At 46.4% G+C, this 23,095-nt stretch overlaps 1 protein-coding gene across 1 annotated transcript; it reads right to left on the bottom strand.

Moving 5' to 3' along the window:
- Nucleotides 1-123: 123 nt before the first annotated feature.
- On the bottom strand, nucleotides 124-21,202 carry Nup85 (nucleoporin 85). Its single transcript, XM_075990079.1, has 19 exons — nucleotides 20,887-21,202; nucleotides 18,529-18,622; nucleotides 16,004-16,166; nucleotides 15,256-15,326; nucleotides 14,965-15,008; nucleotides 13,087-13,156; nucleotides 10,528-10,649; nucleotides 8,023-8,157; nucleotides 7,803-7,925; nucleotides 7,490-7,621; nucleotides 7,212-7,318; nucleotides 4,336-4,419; nucleotides 4,134-4,199; nucleotides 3,832-3,983; nucleotides 2,865-2,982; nucleotides 2,677-2,777; nucleotides 999-1,150; nucleotides 585-686; nucleotides 124-309 (listed from the first exon to the last, which is right to left on the bottom strand). The coding sequence occupies exons 1-19, from the start codon at nucleotides 20,917-20,919 to the stop codon at nucleotides 208-210; spliced, it is 1,971 nt and encodes a 656-aa protein (XP_075846194.1). The 5' UTR covers nucleotides 20,920-21,202; the 3' UTR covers nucleotides 124-207.
- Nucleotides 21,203-23,095: the final 1,893 nt, after the last annotated feature.

The following is a 23,095-nucleotide window of genomic DNA, read 5'->3' as shown; positions in this document are numbered from 1 at the left end:
GAACCAGTCCTGTGGTGCTCTCAGACCATTCTCAGAAACAGGACAAAACACATTTTGTTCATTTTTGTCACTTTAGGTTCAAGACAATGATTAAAAACTCCTTGGTCAGACTAATAACTGGCCTTATATTTGCAAAAAATTTATTCCTTTAAAATCTATTTACACTGCCATACAAAGTTACTATATTGCAACTGTCCTCAGCTTATCTCAGGAACCTTCCAGTGAGCCTTCTCTTATAATTGCCTGAGCAAGATTCCGGGCAAGAGCCAGTCTCAGCATTTCCACCTTGGTGGTCTCTATGTCATCATCCTAAAGAGCAGAAAGGCAATGTGAGGCACAAGAGGCAGCATTCCCTAGTGCTTCTGGGCTCAGCCCAAGACCAGCACAGCACTAGATAGCTCTGCAGTGCACACAAAAGGGACAGGAAGACTAAATCCATCCCACTTGGTCCTACAAACGGTATGTCACAGGACAGGTTAAATAAGACATATGGTTCATCAGCACCCCGGAAAATGAAAGGAAATCCCAGGACAGAAACCTTTTCCCACTTCCATATGGAACCACCTCCCCCAAGTGAAAATAACCTGGAGTCGCTGGGCGTCGGGCTCACCACACCCTGGCCTCCCTGAGGCCAAGTCTTCCAGGCAGCGCATCAGCTCATAAGTCTGCTCTGCTGAAAAAATCACCTAGGGAAAAAAGGATGCTTCACTTAGCTGCTCCCCTGGCAGAGCCTTGTTGGGCTAGGCATGGGTCCAAGTTCAGGGAAGACCTTCTGAGGACCTGGGCTGCTGCTCCAGCTCCTAGTCTCACATCCACCCCTCTAGCAGGCTCAGCACCACTGGCAGATAGCATCACTTTGGCTTTTCTTTCATGAGCCTTGTAATATACTCAGATGAGTGGGAAGAGGCAAAAACAAACATCGGTATGGCTAAAGAACCAAACAAAGGAAGACCACCAAAGGACAGAATAAACTCTGCTTAGGTATGGTGAAGCCTTACCTGTTTCTGTTCCAAAAGAGGTAGGGCATCGGTGAGCAGAGTCATCCAGAAAGAACGGGGTGCGATCTGAGAGGTCATGAGGGACAGCAGAAGAGAAGCAGCGTCACCAAAGCGCTTCTCCCCGTACAGTCTGTGGAACTCCCGGTACTTTCCTGTTAGAAAAGGCGGGAGTTCACCTGAACATGCCTCTCCACTTACCTGATCCTTAAAATAGAACTCCATACACTGGGATGTTTGTACAATAGTCTCAAGTTCATAGTAAATTATAGGATTCAAAGGAACACCAAATCTGCAGAAATATCGGCACTCTGACTACAGGAGATCAGATAAGGGCTGGAAAGATGGTCCTATGGTTAATTGTACTAACTCCTTACAGAAAACATGGATTCAGTGCCTAGTACTCTCAAGGCAGCACAACCATGTAACTCTAGTCCTATGGGACCCCACACTCTCTTTTGACTTCTGCAAGCACCACACATATACAGGGTGCAGATACACATGCAGGCAAAACACCCATACACAAAAACGGAAGTTTTAAAAAAGATTAAAGGGGCATTAAAGGCAGTGGTGGCGCACGCCTTTAATCCCAGCACTTGGGAGGGAGAGACAGGCGGATCTCTGTGAGTTCGAGGCCAGCCTGGTCTACAAGAGCTAGTTCTAGGACAGGAACCAAAAGCTACGGAGAAACCCTGTCTCGAAAAATCCAAAAAAAAAGATTAAAGGGCTAGAGAGATGGCTCAGTATTAAGAGCACTGGCTGCTGTCCGAGAGGACCTGGATTCAATTCTCATCACTTGCATGGCAGCTTACAACTGTCTGTAACTCCAGTTTTAGAGGATCTGACACCCTCACACAGTACACACGCAGGCAAAATATCAATGCATGTCAAAAACAAATTTAAAAGGAAAAAAAGATTAAAATACTCTGAGTTCTGGTAATATAAAGTTATTCTCTAACTGCAGTGAACTGCCAGCTCATATAAGTGATGAGAAAAATCTCTGGTGGAAGTGTGATGGTATATTGGACATGAAAGACATTCCATTCTCTAGGCCCATAATCCCAGCCTAAAGTAGGTGAGACAAATTTCTGTGATGTTTTTTCAAGACAGGGTTTCTCTATGTAGCCCTGGTTGTCTTGGAACTCGTTCTGTAGACCAGGCTGGCCTCAAACTCAGAGCCTGCCTCTGCCTTCCGAGTGCTGGGACTAAAAGCGTGTGCCACCACCGCCTCATAAGGATTTATTTCTTTTTATGTGCATTGGTGTTTTGTCTGTATGTGTGAGGGTGTCAGATCCTCTGGAACTGGAGTGGTGAGGTATCATGTGGTTGCTGGGAATTGAACCTGGGTCCTCTGGAAGAGCAATCAGTGTTCTTAGCCACTAAGCCATCTCTCCAGCCCCCACATTTCCATGTTTGAGGGTAGCCTGGTCCACATAGGGATTTCCAGGACAGCCAAGACTACACAGTGAGACCCTGTCTTAGCAACAAAGATGTGTATGAGAAATGTATATAAAAGGTGTCATTCCTTGTGCCATTTCTACATTTCCCTAAGTTTGTAATGACTTGGAAATAGAATGTTACCAAAATTCTGCAAAGGCTAGCACATAGGTTTTCTATGTCAATTGGAGAAATCTAGAAAGATGGTCCCCTCATATTCATGGAAAAAAATGCAGAGACTCACCAAGAAAAGTCAGTCGATCACTGAGCATCATGGCTGGGCCCAGGTTGTCAATGAGATCCAAATCAGAAAAGCAGCCTCTTTCACAATAATCCCTGAGGAATCTGCAGGACCCAACCCAGAGGCTAGAGCAGCAGTTCTAGGCCCTCCTCAAACTCCAACCTCCCAGCCAACCAGAAAGCTGCACCCACCTGTCAGATACGAGTGTGGCAAAAGCAGCATCTTTGGCACGGATGCTCCAAGAGAGGGCAGAGCCCAGGCGATTATTACGGACAGCCTTCATGGCCAAGATTTTACAGATACTTCGAACTTTGGAGGAAAGAAGACAAAATGCAAAGTCTTACGATCCCTCCCGTGAAGAGACGTGTGGGGACAGACATGGCCTTGCTATAGCCTCATTACAATCTAAAGTACTAAAGTACTATGGGCTAAGTGTGAAGAACCAGAAACTTCATAGTTTAGTCTGTAGACCAGGCTGGCCTTGAACTCAGAGATCCACCTGCCTCTGCCTCCCGAGTGCCCAGACTAAAGGTGTGTGCCACCAACGCCTGGACCATATTTATTCTTTCTGTCTTCACTCTGCTCAGTGTCGCAGGTGACCCATCCACTAGACTGGCTTCCTGAGTCTTTGTGCTTGAGAGGCAAAAAAGGTTTTGGTTTTCCCTGACATAACAGTCCCACCATTATCCGTCCAGAGACCACAGAACCAACCTTCCTTCCTTCAGGTCATGGTTTAAGTGTGCAAGTGCTTCTTGCTCAGCAATAGTGGGAGGATGAGGACAAAAAGCTATGGACACCTGTGCCTGTCACTGTGGTCCTGCCCAGCTTCCCTACTGCTCCAGGTTTTGCTGGTAGCTAACACCCACTTACACTGACATATGACGCTCAGCTCTGACCACAGATCGCATGGAATGTGAGAACAGGTAGATCTTTTCTAAAAGCCAAAGGGCTGATTTTTCTAGTTCTTACAGGGCAATTCCAGAAGAGAAAGACCTAGAAAAATCCACCACCTCCCTGATGGTAGCCCTGTGTCTAAGCATGTACACACACTATCTCTCCGCTGTAGTGGCAAGGTGAGGTGTCACAGTGTTTGGGAACTGTGCTCAGCCTTGGCATGCACTGACAAACAAGGACAGTCTGAGAAAAGCCTGGAATCACCTTGTTCGGTCATCTGCCGCTGCTCACAAATCCTCAGCACCTTCAAGGCTTTCTGCTCTGTGTTGAGAGGAATCCGCTCAATGTGCAGCTCCAAGGAAACTCGGCCCAGCTCCGGGCAGTAGTCAAAGTAATCCACCCCCAGCTGCCACAAGCTGAGGACAAGGAAGGCGGATGTTGAGAGGCTAGACTGGCTGCCCTATGGCTGTGGGCACTGCTACCTGAGGCTTATCCTCCCAACCCCTCAAAACCAGTGAAGCACCACTGGCATCCACAAGGTCTTTACCATTTGTGGGCTTTCCTACCTGTGATGAGCAAACAGTCCTGAGGCATATTCCAGCAGAAGGAATTCTCTCATGTTAGAACCGAAACTGGAAAAAACAAGACAAGACTGCAAGCCTACCCTCTGCAGGGCTCCTGCAACCTAACCTGCTCCAGTGCATTCTACTGGCTCTCCCTCAGAGGCCTGATGACAAGAAAGAGGATCGGTGCATTTGGCCAACTTACTAGAGGTTGTGTGACTGGAGGAGTCTGCAGTGATCCAAAAGGTCGGTGAGGTGAGCTACAAACCACCAGTTGCTCAAGGCAATGCTGCAAATCCAGACATCAAGGGAAAAAGGAGGTCAGGGAAGGGACCAAATCACATGACTGAGAAGAGTAGGAAGGCCACATAAACTATGCTCTAAAGAGACAAAGATTGGGCAGAGATGGTTGAGGGAAAGGAACCTGATGCCAAGCATAACCTGATTTTAATCCCCAAGACCCACATAATGAAGAGAACCAACACTCAAAATCTGTCCTTGTACATCTACTGGAAACAACAGGGCGTGTATGTGTGTGTGTGTGTATACACACATATATGTATATATACACATATGCACACATGTATACACACACACACACACACACACACACACACACACACACACACACACGTGCATCACAAACATTAAAAAAAACTCCTGGCGGTGTTGACACCTTTGATCCCAATGGTCAGGAAGCATAAGAAAACAGATCTGAGTTCGAAGTCAGCCTGGTCTACAGTGTAAGTTCCAGGACAGCCAGGGCTACACACAGAGAAACACCCATCTCAAAAAACCAATCAATCAAACAAACAAAAAGACTGCTCAGGTCTCCTGCCTGTCCACATGCAAACAGATAATGCTTCTTTTGATGAGTTAGGGATTTCACTGGAGCTTCAGAGTTACCTTGTTTATACAGATTTCCATTTCAGGACAATCAAAAAAGCATTGCAAGAAATGATATACTTAGGAAATAGCCAGGCTTGTAGCTCAAGTTTATAATAGAGGATCAGGAGTTCAAAGGCCAGCCTTTACTACGTCACAAGTTTAAGGATAGCCTGGGCTGCATGAGACCCTATCTCAAAAAAAGAAATGGAAGAAAAGAATCTAGAAGGGGCTGAGAGATGGTTTAGCAGGTAAAAGGCCTTTGGCACCAAGGCTGAAAAGTTTGATTCTTGGAACCACATTATGGAAAGAGAAAACTGACTTCAGAAAATTGTCCTCTGACCCCCACATGTATGCTGTGGCTTTTGGTGTGTACTTGCATACACTTGCACATGTAAAAACACATAAATGTAAGAAAAAAAATCTAGGAACAGTGAACGTATAATTATTAGGTGCCTACTGAACGTGCACCCACTTTGAGGAGAGTGCTTCCCAGCAGTTTAATTTCAATGAGCTGGGTCACTGAACTGTCATGGCTGGGATTCATAGCACTCACCCTGAGTGTATCCCCTCATTGCAATGAGCTTTAGGGAGTGTCCAAAATAATCAAAGGTAATCCTTCCTGCCTGATGTTGTGATCCTCTACTCGGGAAATGGAGACAAAAAGATTAGGAGTTCAAGTCCAACCTTGGCTACACAATGAGTTTAATCCCTGAGTTACATGGAACCATGCCTCAGAAAACAAATCTCTTGTAGGTGCGGTGGCTCATGCCTTTGATCCTAGCACTGGGAAGCAGACACTCTGTGAGTTCCAGGACAGGCTACATAGTCTCAAACAAAACAAACGGAAAAACTTCTCTGTATGTAGTAGTTAAGCACCTGGCTGTTTGTGTTGTGCAGAGAATTGATCGGCAGGCTGCTGGGAAGGAGGAAGTCCGGAGTGGCAGCAGGTAGCCTTGCTTAGAACACCACCTGGATTTGCTACAATACATCTGGACAATGGGAAGGATTTCCCTCCTGCTACCATTTTAGATTTTTTTTTTTGCGGGGGGTGGGGGGGGGGGTAGGGTGGGGGGGGGTGGTGGTGGTTCAAGACAAGATTTCTCCAGGTAGCTTTTGGAGTCTGTCCTGGAACTTGCTGTGTAGACCAGGTTGGCCTCAAACTCAGAGATCTCCTGCCTCTGCCTCCCAAGTGCTGGGATTACAGGTCTGCGCCACCACTGCTGGTTGAGACCTGAGCAGTCTTAAGTGGCCGTGAGGACAGAGACAGGGTTTCAGGGGTGATAAGGACTCTTGTTCACAAATGAAATGTACCAATCAGCTTACAAAGGAACTTAACAGGCTATGACCCCTGCCTCCATCTTCATCATCTGGGCACTCCTCCCCCTGGAGGGCACAGCACTCAGAAGAAGCAACCAGAGCTAAGCAGGGTGGCTCAAACCCGTTCCCCAGCAGCTGGAAGGTTGAGGCAGCACTGTTGGCCTGCCTGGCTACACAGTGAACTCCAAAACAGCCTAAGCTACGGTGAGAGACTCTGTCTCACTAAACAACAGGCGCCATCACTACAACAGACCACAACGCTCAGAAGAAAATGCACTTACCAGTGCCTTCACCCCAGACTTCCAGCCTGGTCTACAGAGCGAGTTCCAGGACAGCCAGGGCTACACAGAGAAATCCTGTCTCAAAAAAACTGAACAACAGAAAAAAACCTAAAAAAAAAAAAAAACAAAAAAAAGAAACAGAAGAACTAAAACTAGAAAAGAGTGAAAAAGTAAGAGGAGGCCAGGCAGTGGCGCACACCTTTAATCCCAGCACTTGGGAGGCAGAGGCAGGAGGATCTCTGTGAGTTCGAGGCCAGCCTGGTCTACAGAGCTAGTTCCAGGACAGCCAGAGCTGTTAAAAAGAGAAACCCTGTCTCAGAAAAAAAAGTATGAGGAACAAGACATTGTGGAGGTGAATGGAGGCGATGGCTGCTGTAGATTTAATGCTGCTGAGTTGTACCCCTTAAAACAGTTATAACCACAGGGTGTGGTACAAATGCCTTTAATCCCAGCAAGGAAGGAAGAGGAGCCAATGGGAAATCTGGGAGTTAGGGGTCAGCAAGGTTTACAGAGACTTAGAGACTTAGTTCCAGGATATCAACCATGTCTCAAAAGAAAAAACCCCAAAAGACCAGTTAAAGTGAGGTGGCCTTACCTGCACTCCTTGATCACTTGGTGAATATCAAATTCAAAGGCTGCCATCAAGATGTTGTCCAGTGGCTCCGGACTGCTCTCACCTCCCAGAAACATGTTCAGGCTGGACTGTGGAAGGTGACAGACAGCCCACTCAACCTCCAAGACAGAAGCAGTGACTGAGGGTGGGGGCTGGGGCAGGACTGGCATGTGGGCAGGCCAGAGAGGAATTCTTCTCAAAGGACTGAAGAAGGAACTTTCCTCTCCCAAGAATGAGGGAGTCAACTGTCACTCACTCACCTGGGCGTAGAAGTGCAGGTCAATGGGTTTCACTGTGGGGTTGGAATACAGCAGCCTGGTCACTAGGAAATGGTACCAGTTACTCAGAAGCTCCTTATGCTCCAACAAGGTGGCCTCGTCCCCCAGCATGATCTGAGGAGACAGGTTCTCTGAGCTCTCTGCTGATCGCAGCTGGGCCAGTTAGACACTAAAAGCTCCCTCTTTGCAGTCAAGTGACTTGACAGCCTTCTCCAAAGAGAAGCCAGCTCCTTGCCACCTGGGATGCCAGGGTCCCAAGAGAAGTGCCAGCCGCACTCCCCACCCGGCCCCACACCTTGCAGAGAGACTCCAGGCGGGGGCTGGCTGCGAACGTGCTGTCTTGCAGGTGCCGCTCACACTCCTCACGCCAGTGCTGCCACTTCAGCTCCAGCTCCGTCAGCGTCTGAGTGTTGCCAGGCTGGGGGAGAGAATGGCTGTGAGACACTAAGCGCCCAGACCTACATGTTCCCTGACCCGATCTCAAACACCGGGCAGGAAGGACGGCTCCCACGTACACTGAGAATGGGCATCGTCCTCATCAGGTCCCCAAGGATGCGGCACATGCCTGCAGAAGGGGGGTTGGCGTCAGCTTCTTTGGACAGCATTTGCCGGGCCTCATCCAGCCGGCCCTGAAGCACCAAGACAGTCACCTGCAAAGAAATGTGGGGCGTCAGCCCAGGGGAGGGAGGACTGACTCCTTCAGGCCGCCCTTAGCCCAAGTCAGCAACTCCTCCCTTCTAGCAGAAACTCCCAGTCACACCGCGTGCTGGCCGGTTTTATACTAGCTTGACACAGGCTATCTGTAGGCATCAGAGAGGCAGGAAGCTCAACTAAGAAAATGCCTCCATAGGTTGAGGCTGTGAGTAGGTATAGATTAGTGATTGATGGAGAAGCGCCCAGTCCATGGTAGATGGTGTCATCCTGGACTGGTGGTCCTGGGTTCTAAGAAAGCAGCCTGAGCAAGCCGGTAAGCAGGGCCCCTCCATGGCCTCCAAGGTCCTCCTCAGCTGAAGTTCTTGCCTTGGCCCCTGTCAATGCACCATGGCTCTGGGAGATGGAAATCAAGCCCTTTACCTCCTCCAAGTTGCTTTTTGTTTGTTTGTTTTTCAAGACAGGGTTTCACTGTTTAGCTGTTTAGCTTGGCTGTCCTGGAACTTGCTTTGTAGACCAGGCTGGCCTCCAACTCAAGACAGCTTCCTGCCTCTGCCTCCTGAGTGCTGGGATTAAAAGTGTGAGCCACGACTGCCTGGCCCCAAGTTGCTTTTGGTCATTGTGTTTCATCATAAGAATAGTAACCCTGACTAAGATATTACCCTTCAGCAAACTGTCAGTTATAGGACAGCTGGCAGCTAATTTTAAATGTTTTAATTCCTGTTTGTGTGTGTGTGTGTGCATCTACATAGCTGTGTATCATGAGGTCAGAGGACTTGGATCAGGTTATGAGCTCTATTACTCTATGACTTAATCCCTTGAGACAAAAAACAAAACAAAACAAAAAAAACCCTCCAGGCCAGTAGAGCTACATAGTGAGACCTTGTCTCAAAACCCAAACCAGCCAGGTCGCCAGGTGACACTGGTGGCACACACCTTTAATACCAGTACTCAGGAGGTAGAGACAGGTGGATCTCTGTGAGTCAAGATATCTAAGCCCTAGGCCGGCCTAGTCTATAGAGTAGGTTCCAGGATAGCCAGAGCAACCAGAGCAAAGAAACCCTGTCTCAAAGAATCAAAAACAGGGGCTAGAGAGATAGCTCAGTGGTTAAGAGGACTGGCTGTTCTTCCACAGGTCGTGAGTTCAATTCCCAGCAACCACATGGTGGGTCACAACCGTCTGTAATGAGATCTGGCGCCCTCTTCTAATGTGTCAGCATACATGGAGGCAGAATGTTGTATGCATAATAAATAAATCTTTAAAAAAAAAAAGAATCAAAAACAAATAAAACACCAACTAACAAAATAACCAAGGATATTCTTTTTCTTTCCGTGGTGCTGGAGACTGTGCTCTGGCAGATGCTGGCAGGCATTCTAGGACACCACACAAGCCCCTGATCAGTGATCCTCAACCTTCCAAATGCTGCAACCCTTAATACAGTTCCTCATGCTGTGGTGACCCCACCATACAATTACTCCACTGCTACTCACTTCATGGCTGTGATTCTGCTGTTGTGAATGTAATATAAGTATCTGATACCCCACAGGATGAGAACCACGGCCCTGGAACAGTCTACTACCTCAAAATGGCCTCTGTGCTCATCTGCCTCCATCCCCACCTTAGTCTACAGACAAACCAAACTTCCCTTCCAACAGCAAGTCTACCAAGCGTCACTCCCCATGCTACATTAGCTCTGGAGCAGAGAAGGCAGATGTTAAACTGCCTCTCTGATCATAAACTCAAAGCACTGAGCCAAGGCCAGGAATAGTCTGTCATCATTTTGCCCCTGTGATGGAGGAAGGTCATTGGTTAATTAATAAAGAAACTACTTGGCCTGATAGGTTAGAACATAGGTGGGTGGAGTAAACAGAACAGAATGCTGGAAGAGGAAGTGAGGAAGATGCGATGAAGCTCCGACCCAAGAAGGACGTAGGCTAGAATCTCCCTGGTAAGTCACCACCTTGTGGTGCTACACACATTAATAGAAATGGGCCGGGCTGGAGAGATGGCTCAGTGGTTAAGAGCACTGTCTGCTCTTCCAGAGGTCCTGAGTTCAATTCCCAGCAACCACATGGTAGCTCACTACCATCTGTAATGAGATCTGGTGCCCTCCTCTGGCGTGTGGGTATACATGGAGGCAGAAAGTTGTATACATAATAAATAAATACATCTTAAAAAAAAAATAGAAATGGGCCAAGCAGTGTTTATATGAATACAGTTTGTGTGTTGTTATTTTGGGGCATAAGCTAGCCAGGCGGCCAGGAGCTGGGTGGCAGGAACGCAGCCCTGCAGCTCCTTCTACACCCCTGCCAGCACCAGAACCCAGAATGCGCACAGAAGGGATAAGGTCAGCCCACATCATACTCACCAAATTCCAGAAGCCGTCGTGCTTGCTTGGGTTCTCACTGCCCAGAACATCTGCCGACAAACTGTCCACCTCACACACGTGCAGCCGGACCCAATCAAGAAGATGAAGGAGGAGAGGGCCAGCTGAAAAGACAGACTCCTATCACACACAGACCCCAGATGCATGTGCAGCAAGTTCCACTTTGCCCAAAGTACAAACACTGACATTAAAGCAGAAAACCTGGCTGCAGCGGGGTTTATCTTCTACAACTGGGGAGGAAAAGTCAAGAAGCTTACAAATCAGTCCTCCCTCTCTGCAAGGCAGGACCATCTTTCACTGGATCCTGGAAGGAACAGAACCTGCCTCAGACTTTACATCTCTCCAACATCAAGTTTTGGCTGTTGTGGAAATAAGGTTGTGTTCTAAAACCCAAGCTTGCCTTGAACTCTAACTTGTGCCTCCCAAGTGCTGGGAGTGTTTAGGAATGTCAGCAGCGCTTTGTAAGGGTATGCTACCACACCCTGCCACAGCTGGAGTCTTTACAAATATGGAAGCCTGTGTGCAGCCTTTGAAATGGCTACCTGATTACTGGCATTAATGAGATGGTATATATCAGTGGTGATAAATGGAATTTTCAAAATCTACTAGAGAGGGGAGGTATCTGAATAACTAAGTTTGTGTTATCACTTTGAATTTATGGTATTGGGGAGTTATTTATTGTTCTGTTTTGAGGATTTTGTTGGTGATTATTTTTTGGTTTGTCCTTTTGTTGTTTGTTTGTTTTTTCGAGATAGGGTTTTTCTGTGTAGCTTTAGCTGTCCTGGCACTAGCTCTGTAGACCAGGCTGGCCTTGAACTCACAGAGGTCCCCCTGCCTTTGACTTCCCAGTGCTGGGATTAAAGAGGTGCACCACCACTGTCTGGTTTACCTTTTCTTTTTCTTTTTTTTTAAATATTTATTTATTTATTTAATATGTATACAATATTCTGTCTGTATGCCTGAAGGCCAGAAGAGGGCGCCAGACCTCTTTACAGATGGTTGTGAGCCACCATGTGGTTGCTGGGAACTGAACTCAGGACCTTTGAAAGAGCAGGCAATGCTCTTAACCACTGAGCCATCTCTCCAGCCCACCTTTTCTTAAAATTTATATTTACCTACCTTTTTTTCTGAGTGTTTTGCCTGCATGTATGCAGCACCTCTGGAACTGGAGTCACACAGGTTGTGGGTCATATTAGTTCTGGGAAACAAACCTGGGTCCTCTGCAGCAGCAGCCAGTGCTCTTAAATTATGGGCCATCTCTCCAGCCCCATTTTGTTTTCTTTTTTTTCCCCCCTTCTTTTTGGAAGCAGAGTCTCACTAAAGTACATCTGCCTGGCCTGAAATTCAGAGACCCTCCTGCTATTGAGATTTAAGGGGATACTACCTACCACCTCTTAATTTTTTTTTAAATATTTTTTTGTATTTATTTTATTTTTTGTATTTATTTTATTTTTATGTGTATTAGTGTTCTCCCTGTAGGTATGTCTGTGAGTGGGTATCAGATCTTGGAGTTACAGACAGTTGGGAGCTACCAGGTGGGTGCTGGGAATTGAACCAGGGTCTTCTGGAAAGGCAACCAGTACTCTTAACCACTGAGCCATCTCTCCAGTCCCTTGGTTTTTTTTTTTAAGGTAGAAGCTTACTATGGATCACTGACTGCTCTCTGCACAGAACAAGCTGGCCTCTGATGGGATTAACTGCCCACATCACCACGCTCCTCTTCAGGCAAGACCTTGCTATGTAACCTAACGGCCTCTGCCTCTCCATTAAGTCAGCTTACAGGAGTGTGGGTGAAATGCTGAGCTGCGCAGAGGTGAAGGTTATGCGTAGTCACGGGAAACAACAAGCTAACAAACAAACCAGCAAACCACAGCCCCTGAACAGAGAGGACAGACACTGGATGGGTCACAACTTAACTCAAGATCAAAGGAATAACCCCAATTAGTGAGGGAGTGTGTCGCCAGTCCTGATGACCAGCCACAGCCTTCTTAGCCCTTCTGGGCCGTACATCATCTAGTCCCTTCTAAAATCACTTCCACTTGAATTGCAGACAGTACATACATTGAGCATTCTCTTTTATGCTAGTTGACTGTTTCTCAGTATTTTTTCTTTTTTTTTCTTAAAGTGTGTGTATGTTTTGCCTGCCTGTGTCTGTGCACCATTCATGCCTGATGCTAGGGGAGGCCTGCATGAGCTCTGGATCCCCTGGAACTAGAGGTACAGAGGCTTGTGGGCCACCATGCTGAGAACTGAACCAAGGTCCTATAAAAGAGTGGCAGTGCCCTTAATTGCTTAATTAGCCCACGCTGAAGCGCCATTTACCTAACGCTGTAAGTTCCTAGAGGCTCTCTATGTAACTTCTTGTGGTAGCTGATGAGATGGCCGTTTCTGTGGCTGCTCTGTCCTGATGGTGACACTGAAGAGCAGCGCAGCTCCAGCCTCTGAGCAGCAGCGCACAGCACAGCAGAGAGAGGACAGAGGCTGACGGGGGCGCAGTGATGCTATGGCAGAGTTAGCCTGAGCGGAACAAACTGGGCTTACCTGGGGCTACTTCAATAAAAAGGATCTCACACAGGTTCCAAATGAGCTCCATGGCTGACAAAATGGAGACCTGCAGAAGAAATGGAGACAACTCTAACAGAAAATATTACTGAAATCTGAACGCAAGGCAAAGAAATATAATAGAGCCTGAGTCACAAATCCAACAGTCACTGATACTCCTATGGAAGATTTCCCACCAGAGAGACCAGGATTGGAATTTAGATGGGGAGAGAAAAACCTGGGTGATGGTGGGACACACTTTAATCCCAGCACTTAGGAGGCAGAAGCAGGAAGATCTCTGTGAGTTTTGACCAGCCTGGTCTACCGAGCTAGTTCTAAGACAGTCAAGACTACACAGAGAAATCCTGTCTTGAAAAACAAAACAAAACAAAAAAAGGGGCCGGGTGGTGGTGGCGCACGCCTTTAATCCCAGCACTCGGGAGGCAGAGGCAGGCGGATCTCTGTGAGTTCGAGGCCAGCCTGGTCTACAAGAGCTAGTTCTGGGACAAGCTCCAAAACCACAGAGAAACCCTGTCTCGAAAAAACCAAAAAAAAAAAAAGAAAAGAAAAATCTGCATAATTCTAACACATGAATTTATTTTGATATGAATTAGAAAAGTAAACTAGCATAACATACTTATGCTCTTGACAAATTGTGGTTAAAGAAGGAGTGTTATTTGAGTAAAAGGAAGAAATAATTTTGAGAAACTTTTTCAATAAATTAGATGAATAGGTAGGGAGATAAATAGATAGGTAGGGAGATAGATAGATAGATAGATAGATAGATAGATAGATAGATAGATAGATAGATGGGCTGGCGGGCGGGCGGGCGGACGGACGGACAGACAGACAGACAGACGGACAGGGAGGGAGGGAAGGAAGAAGGGAGGGAGGGAGGAAGGGAGGGGGATGGATGGATAGACAGACAGACAGACAGACAGACACGCAGAACAAAATTGCAAAGTTGGAGCAAGGGCAGTGGTGAACAACTATGAACTTGCACTATGGAGACAGAGGCAGGAGTGTCAAGGGTTCCATGCCAGCCTGGCCTGTAACCCCAGCACTTGGAATGTGAGGGTAGGGGATGAGGACTTCCAGGGCAGCCTGAACTATATAAGATCCTATTTTAAAAAAAAAAGGAAAAAGGTTCATGTGCCATGGACCGAAGCTTAGGAAACAAGCCATTAAAGGTTGAGTCCAGGACTAAAGATCTCAGTCATGAAGAGCACTGGCTGCTCTTGCAAAAGAACTTGGTTTGATTCCCAGCACCCAGGCAGTAGCTAACAACCACCTGAAACTCCAGTTCTAGAGGATCTGACAACTGCAGGGATGGCACACACAATGCACAGACACACATGCTTCAGGGGACCTGGACCCTGTCCTTAGGAAGATGAAGTCGTGCCCCACCCCCACCATGCTTCAGTTCAGACAGACATCATCACTCCTTGAACCTTGCTTCACAGGAAAACAGACCGTGCCAGTCTGAGACAGGGCATTATCCCTGGGATCCCACTAAGGAAAGAGAGCCCTGTATGTCACCTTATATCCCTACTGAATTGTAACTGCTTGCTACTCAGCAGAAATGCCAAGTTCAGGAGACTAAACAGTAGTCCAACAGCTCAGCTCTCCGCCTCCATTGACAATGCATCAACACCAAGTACTCAGGACTCATTTTCCCAAAGAAAACGAAAACAGATCCAGAGTTCCAATGAGCTAGACCTTGAAGAGAACACCAGCACTTTGGAAACCACACATGCCACCCCAAAGAGCTGCTAGTCTACCTGGAAAGAAGAAACTTGCAACAGTGACTCCAAAGCCACCCTAGACACCGAGGACACAGAAAGACACAATGTTGCCAATGAAAACAGCTACCCTTACCTGGCTGCTGAACTGCCGGCCACTGGCTGGATCTTTAGCAGCAACTAGCAGAATACAAAACATTTCAATTGAACACTCAAGCTGAATTGATTCTAGTCAATCTACTAGCCCCACGAAGCTCAGCATGGCTTTGTTTCCTCTTGTTTCTTTTGACACCCACCCATTTTCTTTGGAAATGCTTATACATCACATCAAACCAAGGCCCCACTTTGAACTGCACATTAGCCTCCTTAAAGGCCTCTAGAGAAAACAGCACCCGATACTTTCTTCAAATACATACAAGGTCCTTACCTGCAACCTGGTGCATTTCCTCCATACAGGCCCGGATGACAGAGCGGTAATTTTTACTCACTCGAACCAACCTGCAAAGAAATGACATACAAGAAGACATTAAAACAAAATGGAAAAAGCCCAGGTGGTGGTAGCCCCTGTCTTTGATCCCAGCACTCAGAAGGCAAGAGGCAGGTCTTGCTATACAGCTCTGGCTGCCAGCTCGTTTTCAATTTTTTTTTTAAGATTTATTTATTTATTATGTGTACAGTATTCTCAGTATTCTGTCTGGATGTATGCCTGCAGGCCAGAAGAGGGCACCAAATCTCATTACAGATGGTTGTGAGCCACCATGCGGGTTGCTGGGAATTGAACACAGGACCTTTGGAAGAGCAGGTAGTGCTCTTAATCGCTGAGCCATCTCTCCAGCCCCTGCTAGCTCTTAAAGAGCCACTTGCTTCATTTTCAAATCCCGCAAAAATGAAATCTAATTCAAGGGCTTATTTAGCCTTCCATTTATTTATTTATTTATTTATTTTTGGGGGGAGGAGGATGGGCACATACAATGGACACATATAAATGAAGCAGGAATCCAAATAGAAAAGCTCATAAACCCAGTAAGTCTTCCAACAGTATTTACACAATCAAGAAGTCTCATCCTGGAAAAGACACAGGAGCACCAGGAGTCCCGTGATCCTCTGTCACTCACAAGGATAAGGATGCATTTTACTTCATCACGGACTTCAGCATCTACCAGCACCCTACTTACTGAGCTTTCCTGGATTTTCCGGTCAATTCCTCCTCAATCCTTTGCAAGCCAACGAAGATTCCATGGGATTCATTGAAGAGTTTTCTCAAAATCTGAGAGTAAACATCTGCATCTTTCCGTACGATATAGATAAAGGGGCAGCTCGGCGCCGTCTCTAATTTGTCTGCAACAGAACAGGAAAAAATTAACATCTACCATTTCCCCAAAAGAGAAACCATTCTTTTTTTTTAAAAATATTTATTTATTTATTATGTGTATAGCATTCCTTCCATGTGTGCCCACAAGCCAGAAGGGGGGCGCCAGGTCTCATTATAGATGGCTGTGAGCCACCATGTGGTTGCTGGGAATTGAACTCAGGACCTCTGGAAGAGCAGTCAGTGCTCTTAACCACTGAGCCGCCGGGCGGTGGTGGCGCACGCCTCTAATCCCAGCACTCGGGAGGCAGAGGCAGGTGGATCTCTGTGAGTTCGAGACCAGCCTGGTCTACAAGAGCTAGTGCCAGGACAGGCTCCAAAACCACAGAGAAACCTTGTCTCGAAAAAACCAAAACCAAAAACAAAAAAAACCACTGAGCCATCTCTCCAGCCCCCAAGAGAAACCATTCTTGTATTTCATTCTTTGATTAAACTGGCTGAGCTTGGAGGCACATGCCTGTGTACTCTGCACTTGGGAGATTAAGGCAAGAGAATTATAAAGTACAAATTACTAGTCCACATACTGAATTCCAGGCAGCTAAGCCTATCTTTTTTTTTTTTTAAATATTTATTTATTTGTTATGTATACAATATTCTGTCTGTGTGTATGCCTGCAGGCCAGAAGAGGGCACCAGACCCCATTACAGATGGTTGTGAGCCACCATATGTTTGCTGGGAATTGAACTCAGGACCTTTGAAAGGGCAGGCAATGCTCTTAACCTCTGAGCCATTTCTCCAGCCCCTGCTAAGCCTATCTTAAAAGAAAAAAAAAGATTAGCCAGGCAGTGGTGGCGCTTGCCTTTAATCCCAGCACTCTGGAGGCAGAGGGAGGTGGATCTCTGCGAGTTAAAGGCCAGCCTGGTCTATAAGAGCTAGTTCCGGGATTGGCACTGCACACATACACAGACAGAATATTGTATACATAATAAATAAATAAATAAATTTTAAAAAGCCCTGTCTTGAAAAACCAAAAAAAAAAAAAAAAAAAGATTTTTTTTTCCCCAAAGGACGGGAAATGCTGAGATGGGGTCTCAGTAGCCAAAAATGGTATCAAAGTCTTGGCAATCCTCTTGCCTCAGCCTCCCAAGTGCTAGGATTACAAGCGGGCAACACAACATGGTTTCCTCTTTTTGGTGATATTGGTAATCTAACTAAGGGTGTTGCACAAGCTAGAGATGTTTATCACTGAGCCGCCGAGTGATATCCTATGGTAGCCTTGGCTTTTGAGAAAGGGTCTATCAGTGTATCACAAGCTGGCCTGGAATTCTCCATCCTCCTACAGTTCTGCAAGCATTGCCTGAACCCCGAGTTTGGCTTCAGCTTAAGCAACACAGTAGGACTCTTTTCTAAATGTTAGTTAGATAGGCTGAAAAGATGGTTTGGTGCTCTTCCAAAGGTCCTGACTTCAATTCCCAGAAACCACATGGTGGCTCACAGCCATCTGTAATGAGATCTGATGCCCTCTTCTGGTGTGCAGGCATACATGCAGAGAAAACACTGTAGACAAAATAAATAAATCTAAAAACACACACAGAAACACAGGCTGCTCTTCTAGAGGACCTAGCTCCAACTCCCTACACCTCCCATGGCTACTCACATAACTATACTGCTAGTTTCTGGACCCAACGCCCTCTTCTGGTCTCTGCAGGCACCAAACACACAACTGGTGTACTGATATGCATATAGCCAAAAACCCACACACAGAAAATAAATTTAAAAATTTTGAATGTTGCCGGGCGGTGGTGGCGCACACCTTTAATCCCAGCACTCGGGAGGCAGAGGCAGGCATATCTCTATGAGTTCGAGACCAGCCTGGTCTACAAGAGCTAGTTCCAGGACAGGCTCCAAAACCACAGAGAAACCCTGTCTCGGAAAAAACCAAAAAAAAAATTTTTTTTTGAGTGTTGCCGGGCGATGGTGTCGCACGCCTTTAATCCCAGCACTCGGGAGGCAGAGGCAGACGGATCTCTGTGAGTTTGAGACCAGCCTGGTCTACAGAGCTAGTTCCAGGACAGGCTCCAAAGCCACAGAGAAACCCTGTCTCGAAAAACCAAAAAAAAAAAAAAAAAAAAAAAAATTTGAATGTCAAGTGTAGCAGTTCACACCTCAAATCCCAGCACTCTGGAAGCTGAGGGAGAAAGATGTAGAATTCAAAACTAACCCAGGATACACAGCAAGACTGTACAAACTCAAGCCCACTAGAACAACATAGGTGGACCCTATCTCAAAATAACAAAGCCAAAAGTTTCAAAACTAAAAATGTTGCAAATAACTTCAGTTTTTGCCCCAAGTCACCAACAAATGTTCCAAGAGGAAGTAAACAAGAACTACCTTTTTTGTTGAAGGACGTTTCGCACAGGAGCATCTCCCCAGGACCCCAGTCAAAACACATTTGCTTCTTCTTGGAATTCACGCCTGGAATCCACTAGGGAAACAGGAGGCACAGGAACAGTTACTCCTAGGAAGGGTTTTCTTCTCAGCCAATGTGTAATCATAGAAATGCAGAGTCAGGCTGGGCAGGGGAGAGTACACCTTTAATCCTAGCATTCACGAAGCAGGAAATCTCCGAGTTCCAGGCCAGCCTGGTCTACAGAGCAGGACAGACAGATCTACACAGAGAAACTCTGTCTTGAAACACCAAAAATAATAATAATAATAATAATGATAAAAAAATAAAGGCGGAGAGATGGCTTATCTCTTAAGAGCACTGACTGCAATTCTATAGGACCCAGGTTCAATTCCCAGCACCCACACAGAAGCTCACTACTGTAACTCCAGTTCCAGGGGACCTGACACCCTCAGACATACATGCAGGCAAAACACCAGTGCACAGGATTCAAGAGCCTTGTTTTATGGGTTTTGGTGATGTTGGGGGAATACTGCCAGCCCATCACCCCCATTCCTTATTGCTTCTGGTTTGGAGCCCTGGGCCAGGGCTGTAGTCCTGGTCGATATTTTAATAATTATTTAACTGTAGATCTGTGTGTCATCTACAACGTGTCCAATAAAGAGGAAGCCACAGTCAAAAAAACAAAAAACACCAGTGCACGCTGGGCAATGGTGGCGCACGCCTTTAATCCCAGCACTCAGGCGGCAGAGGAAGACGGATCTCTGTGAGTTCCAGTCCAGCCTGGACTACAGAGCGAGTCCCATGAGAGTCTACAAAGCTACACAGAGAAACCCTGTCTCAAAAAACAAACAAACCAATGCATATGAAATAAGAATAAATTATTCAAAAAAAAGGAAAAAAATCCATAATCAGAAATGCTAGTCCCTGTGCCGAGGTGTGTGTGGCTGAAGACAGCAGGTCTGTAGGGACACTAACAGACACTATGGAAGCAAGGTAGATAAACTGGATACCTCAACCCAGTGTGCCACTTCTCATGAAAAAAAGCCTAGTATAGCAGAGCACTTAGAAGCCTGAAGCAGAAGGATCATTAAATCCCAGGCAAGCGTAGGTTACTCAAAGGGGAAAACCAAACAAAAACATTTAACTGTGTTAAAAGAAACTCCCATCAGCCTGTGTCACCTCAGCTAACAGTGAGTCTAATCGTTTCTCTCCAGTTTAGACCAATCCCTCTGAACCTTCGTTCACATTATTTGTAGAAGCCACACAGCTATAGGCTATCTAACCTACAGAGGAAAACCCATAAACAGCACCAAAAGGGAAAAGTTTCCCCTAAAAATGAATTTATTTACAGTCTGATGAGATGGCTCAGCACCACTAACTGGTTTCCAGAGTAGTTCGATTCCCAAAACCTACACGGCAGCTCACAACTGCTGTAAATATAGGATCCAACACATTCACACAGGGAAAACACTAAGAAAAAAATAAAAATAAATAAAAAATTTTATATAAAGATAATTTATTCAGAAGATAAAAAAATCAGGAGATTCAAGTCCCACTTGCTCCAACCTTTTTTTTGTAATCAAGGCCACAAGCCGGCCTTGAACTTCTGATGCTCCAGCATCAACTTCCCCAGGAGCTGGAGTTACACCGTTGCTTTTGGAAAACGGTTCTGCAATGTAACTACCATGCTAGCCTTCACTGGTGAGTCCCCAGCTTCAGCCTCCAAAGTCCTGGCCTTGGAAAGGGGCATCGCAACTGCTATGAATTTATCACAGATTATTGACATCTGATTAAAAAAAAAAAAAGATGCTGGAGAGGGCCCTGAAGTTAAGTGTATCTAATGCTCTTGCAAAGGAGCAGAATTCGGTTTCAGACACCTATGTTAGGCGGCTAACCACCACCTGCAACGCCAACTCAGGTGGTATCCGATGCCTCTGTGCATATTCTGATACATACACATAATCAAAAATATCTCCCAAGTCCAAACGGAATAGAAAACAACCCTACAGAAACTGGTAGTCTAGACTCTCCCGAGAATGAATGACGCACGGATTAAGCCTCGGGCCAGCACAGCAGGAGAGGTAGAAGCTAACGTGGGGCTCACAGCGAGCTCACTCTAACGCCCGAGGGGGAAAACTAGAGAGGCAGAAAGGTCAGAAAGACAAGGGTTGAAGGGGATGCAGCAGGGCCTCCGCGGCTGGGCTGAAGCCTGGGACCACCAGAGCCCAAACCGGCCCGCAGCGAATCTGACATCCCGGACGGTGGCAACTGAGTCCCGCAGCTAGGAAGGCAAGCCTGTTCACGCTGCGATAAAACAAGCCTCTCCCGGGCGCCCTTACAGTTACTGCGGGCTCGCAATCGAGCTCCTCCATAGCGCCGTGGCCCTGCGAAGCCGACCTCGCCGCGCTGCCGCTGCTCTCTGCTCAGGCCTCCCGCTCGCAGCCAGCTGCCAAAGAGGAACCTCTCCAGGGCGGCTTCCGCAGTGCCTGACAGCCCAACGCGGCAGAGCCCTCCGTCTCAGCCACGACTCAGTCCTCTGCAGCCTTCCATTCGTGTGCCACCATTCTGACCGAGACAACCTCAGAAAAAAAGCGCAAGGGGCCTCCTGTCCGCACTAAATGTTCCCAATGAATCAGGCGGCGCAACGGACAGTCCGAAGCCAGGCAGAAAGAAGGCCCCCCGAGATGGCGGGAGAGGCGGCGGCTGGGAGGGTGTGCACATGCGCGGGTGTGGACGTGCTAGTCCTGGGACAGCAGAGATTCTGCGCTTCAATAGCCCACTTAATCTCTTCTTGGTGTCCCTCCTGGTCTGTGTATTTTATTAGAATTTTCACAGTCCCTTTCCCGAACTCCGGCAAGTATAATGTGCTTATTTTGGAATTAGTCGTGGCCACTGCCACCCCAAAAAAAACGAGACATCATCAACCGTTTACATATTGGCAGCTTTTCTTTCCTTGCGATTATTCTAAATGACCTACTTTAAATGCATAACTTGGAAGTAGGCAATGGTGGCTCAAGCCGGCAATCGCTGCTCTTGGGTAGTGAAGACTGGAAAATTGAGAGTTCGGGACCAGCTGTATAGCAAAGTTGAGCTCACACGAGATCTAAATGAGACCCTGTCTCGCAAAAACAAAACTCCACCAGTTGTTAAAAAAAAATAATGAAAAATCGTTTTGTCATTGAAATTGCATCAAAATCCTTTATCGCTGAAATCAGCCATGCATAAGAAAATTTAGGGGCCTGAAGTGTTGGGTCAGTAGTCCAGAGCACTTGCTGCTCCTCCAGAGGACCCTGGTGCAAGGAAAAGCATCGATATCTATGTGAAACAACAATCCCAGGAGATCTGATGGCCTCTTCTGGCCTCTGTGTTCACCAGACAGACAAACACATCGCACTCACTCACACATGGTACACAGACATGCAGGCAAAACACCAGTGTATATACAATGAAATAATTTTTTAAAGTATTAAATGTACTGTAAATCTGAAATATTTTAAATTTATATTTTAAAATATAAGAAAATATTTATATTTATTTAAGCATAATTAATTTGCCACTGTCTTTCCCAAAAGTTCCACAGTGCCATTATAATCACTGACACCAACAGTATTTTTGTTGCTGTTGTTTCTTTGGTTTTTTGGGGTTTTTATTTGTTTGTTTTGAGAAAGGGTTTCTCTGTGTACCCTTTCTGTTCTTAAACTCACTGGGTAGACCAGGCTGGCCTTGAACTCACCTGTCTCTGTCTCCCTAAAAGCATGAACCACCATATCCCAGCTATTTACTTGAAGTGTGTGTGTGTGTGTGTGTGTGTGTGTGTAGCAAAAGAATGACATGAAACCAGGCAGTTGTAACACACACCTTCAATCCCAGCACTTGGGAGGCAGAGGTAGGAAGATCTTTGAACTGGAGACCAGCCTGGTCTACAGAGTGAGATCCAGGACAGCCAGGCCTGCAAAGAGAAACCCTGTCTTGACAAAACAAAACAAAAGGAATAAAATAAACATTTCTCAATTCTGCAGTATTGATACTTTGGACTTAACCACACTTGCCTAGAAAATCTAACTGTATCTGCCTTCCTAGTGCTGGAATTAAAGGCAAAGGGGCCACCAGGCCCATCTGGACTAGATAATTATATGCTGTCAGGGCTACTATAGGTTATTAAACAAAATACCCAGATGTTGGTGGTGGTGGCACACACCTTTAATCCCAGCACTCGGGAAGCAGAGGCAGGCCGATCTCTGTGAGTTCGAAGCCAGCCTGGTCTATAAGAGCTAGTTCCAGGAGAAGCCCCAAAGCTACAGAGAAACTCTTGTCTCGAAAAACAAAAACATAGGGGCTGGAGAGATGGCTCAGCGGTTAAGAGCATTGCCTGCTCTTCCAAAGGTCCTGAGTTCAATTCCCAGCAACCACATGGTGGCTCACAACCAACTGTAAGGAGGTCTAGTGCCCTCTTCTGGCCTGCAGACATGCACACAGACAGAATATTGTATACATAATAAATAAATAAACATTTTAAAAAAAGAAAGAAAAACAAAAACAAAACAAAAT

The sequence above is a fragment of the Microtus pennsylvanicus genome, chromosome 11, assembly GCF_037038515.1.
Source record: "Microtus pennsylvanicus isolate mMicPen1 chromosome 11, mMicPen1.hap1, whole genome shotgun sequence".
NCBI classification, from domain to species: Eukaryota; Metazoa; Chordata; class Mammalia; order Rodentia; family Cricetidae; genus Microtus; species Microtus pennsylvanicus.
The sequence above is the reverse complement of the archived record's forward strand: the minus strand, read 5'-3'. Positions and strand labels throughout refer to the sequence as shown.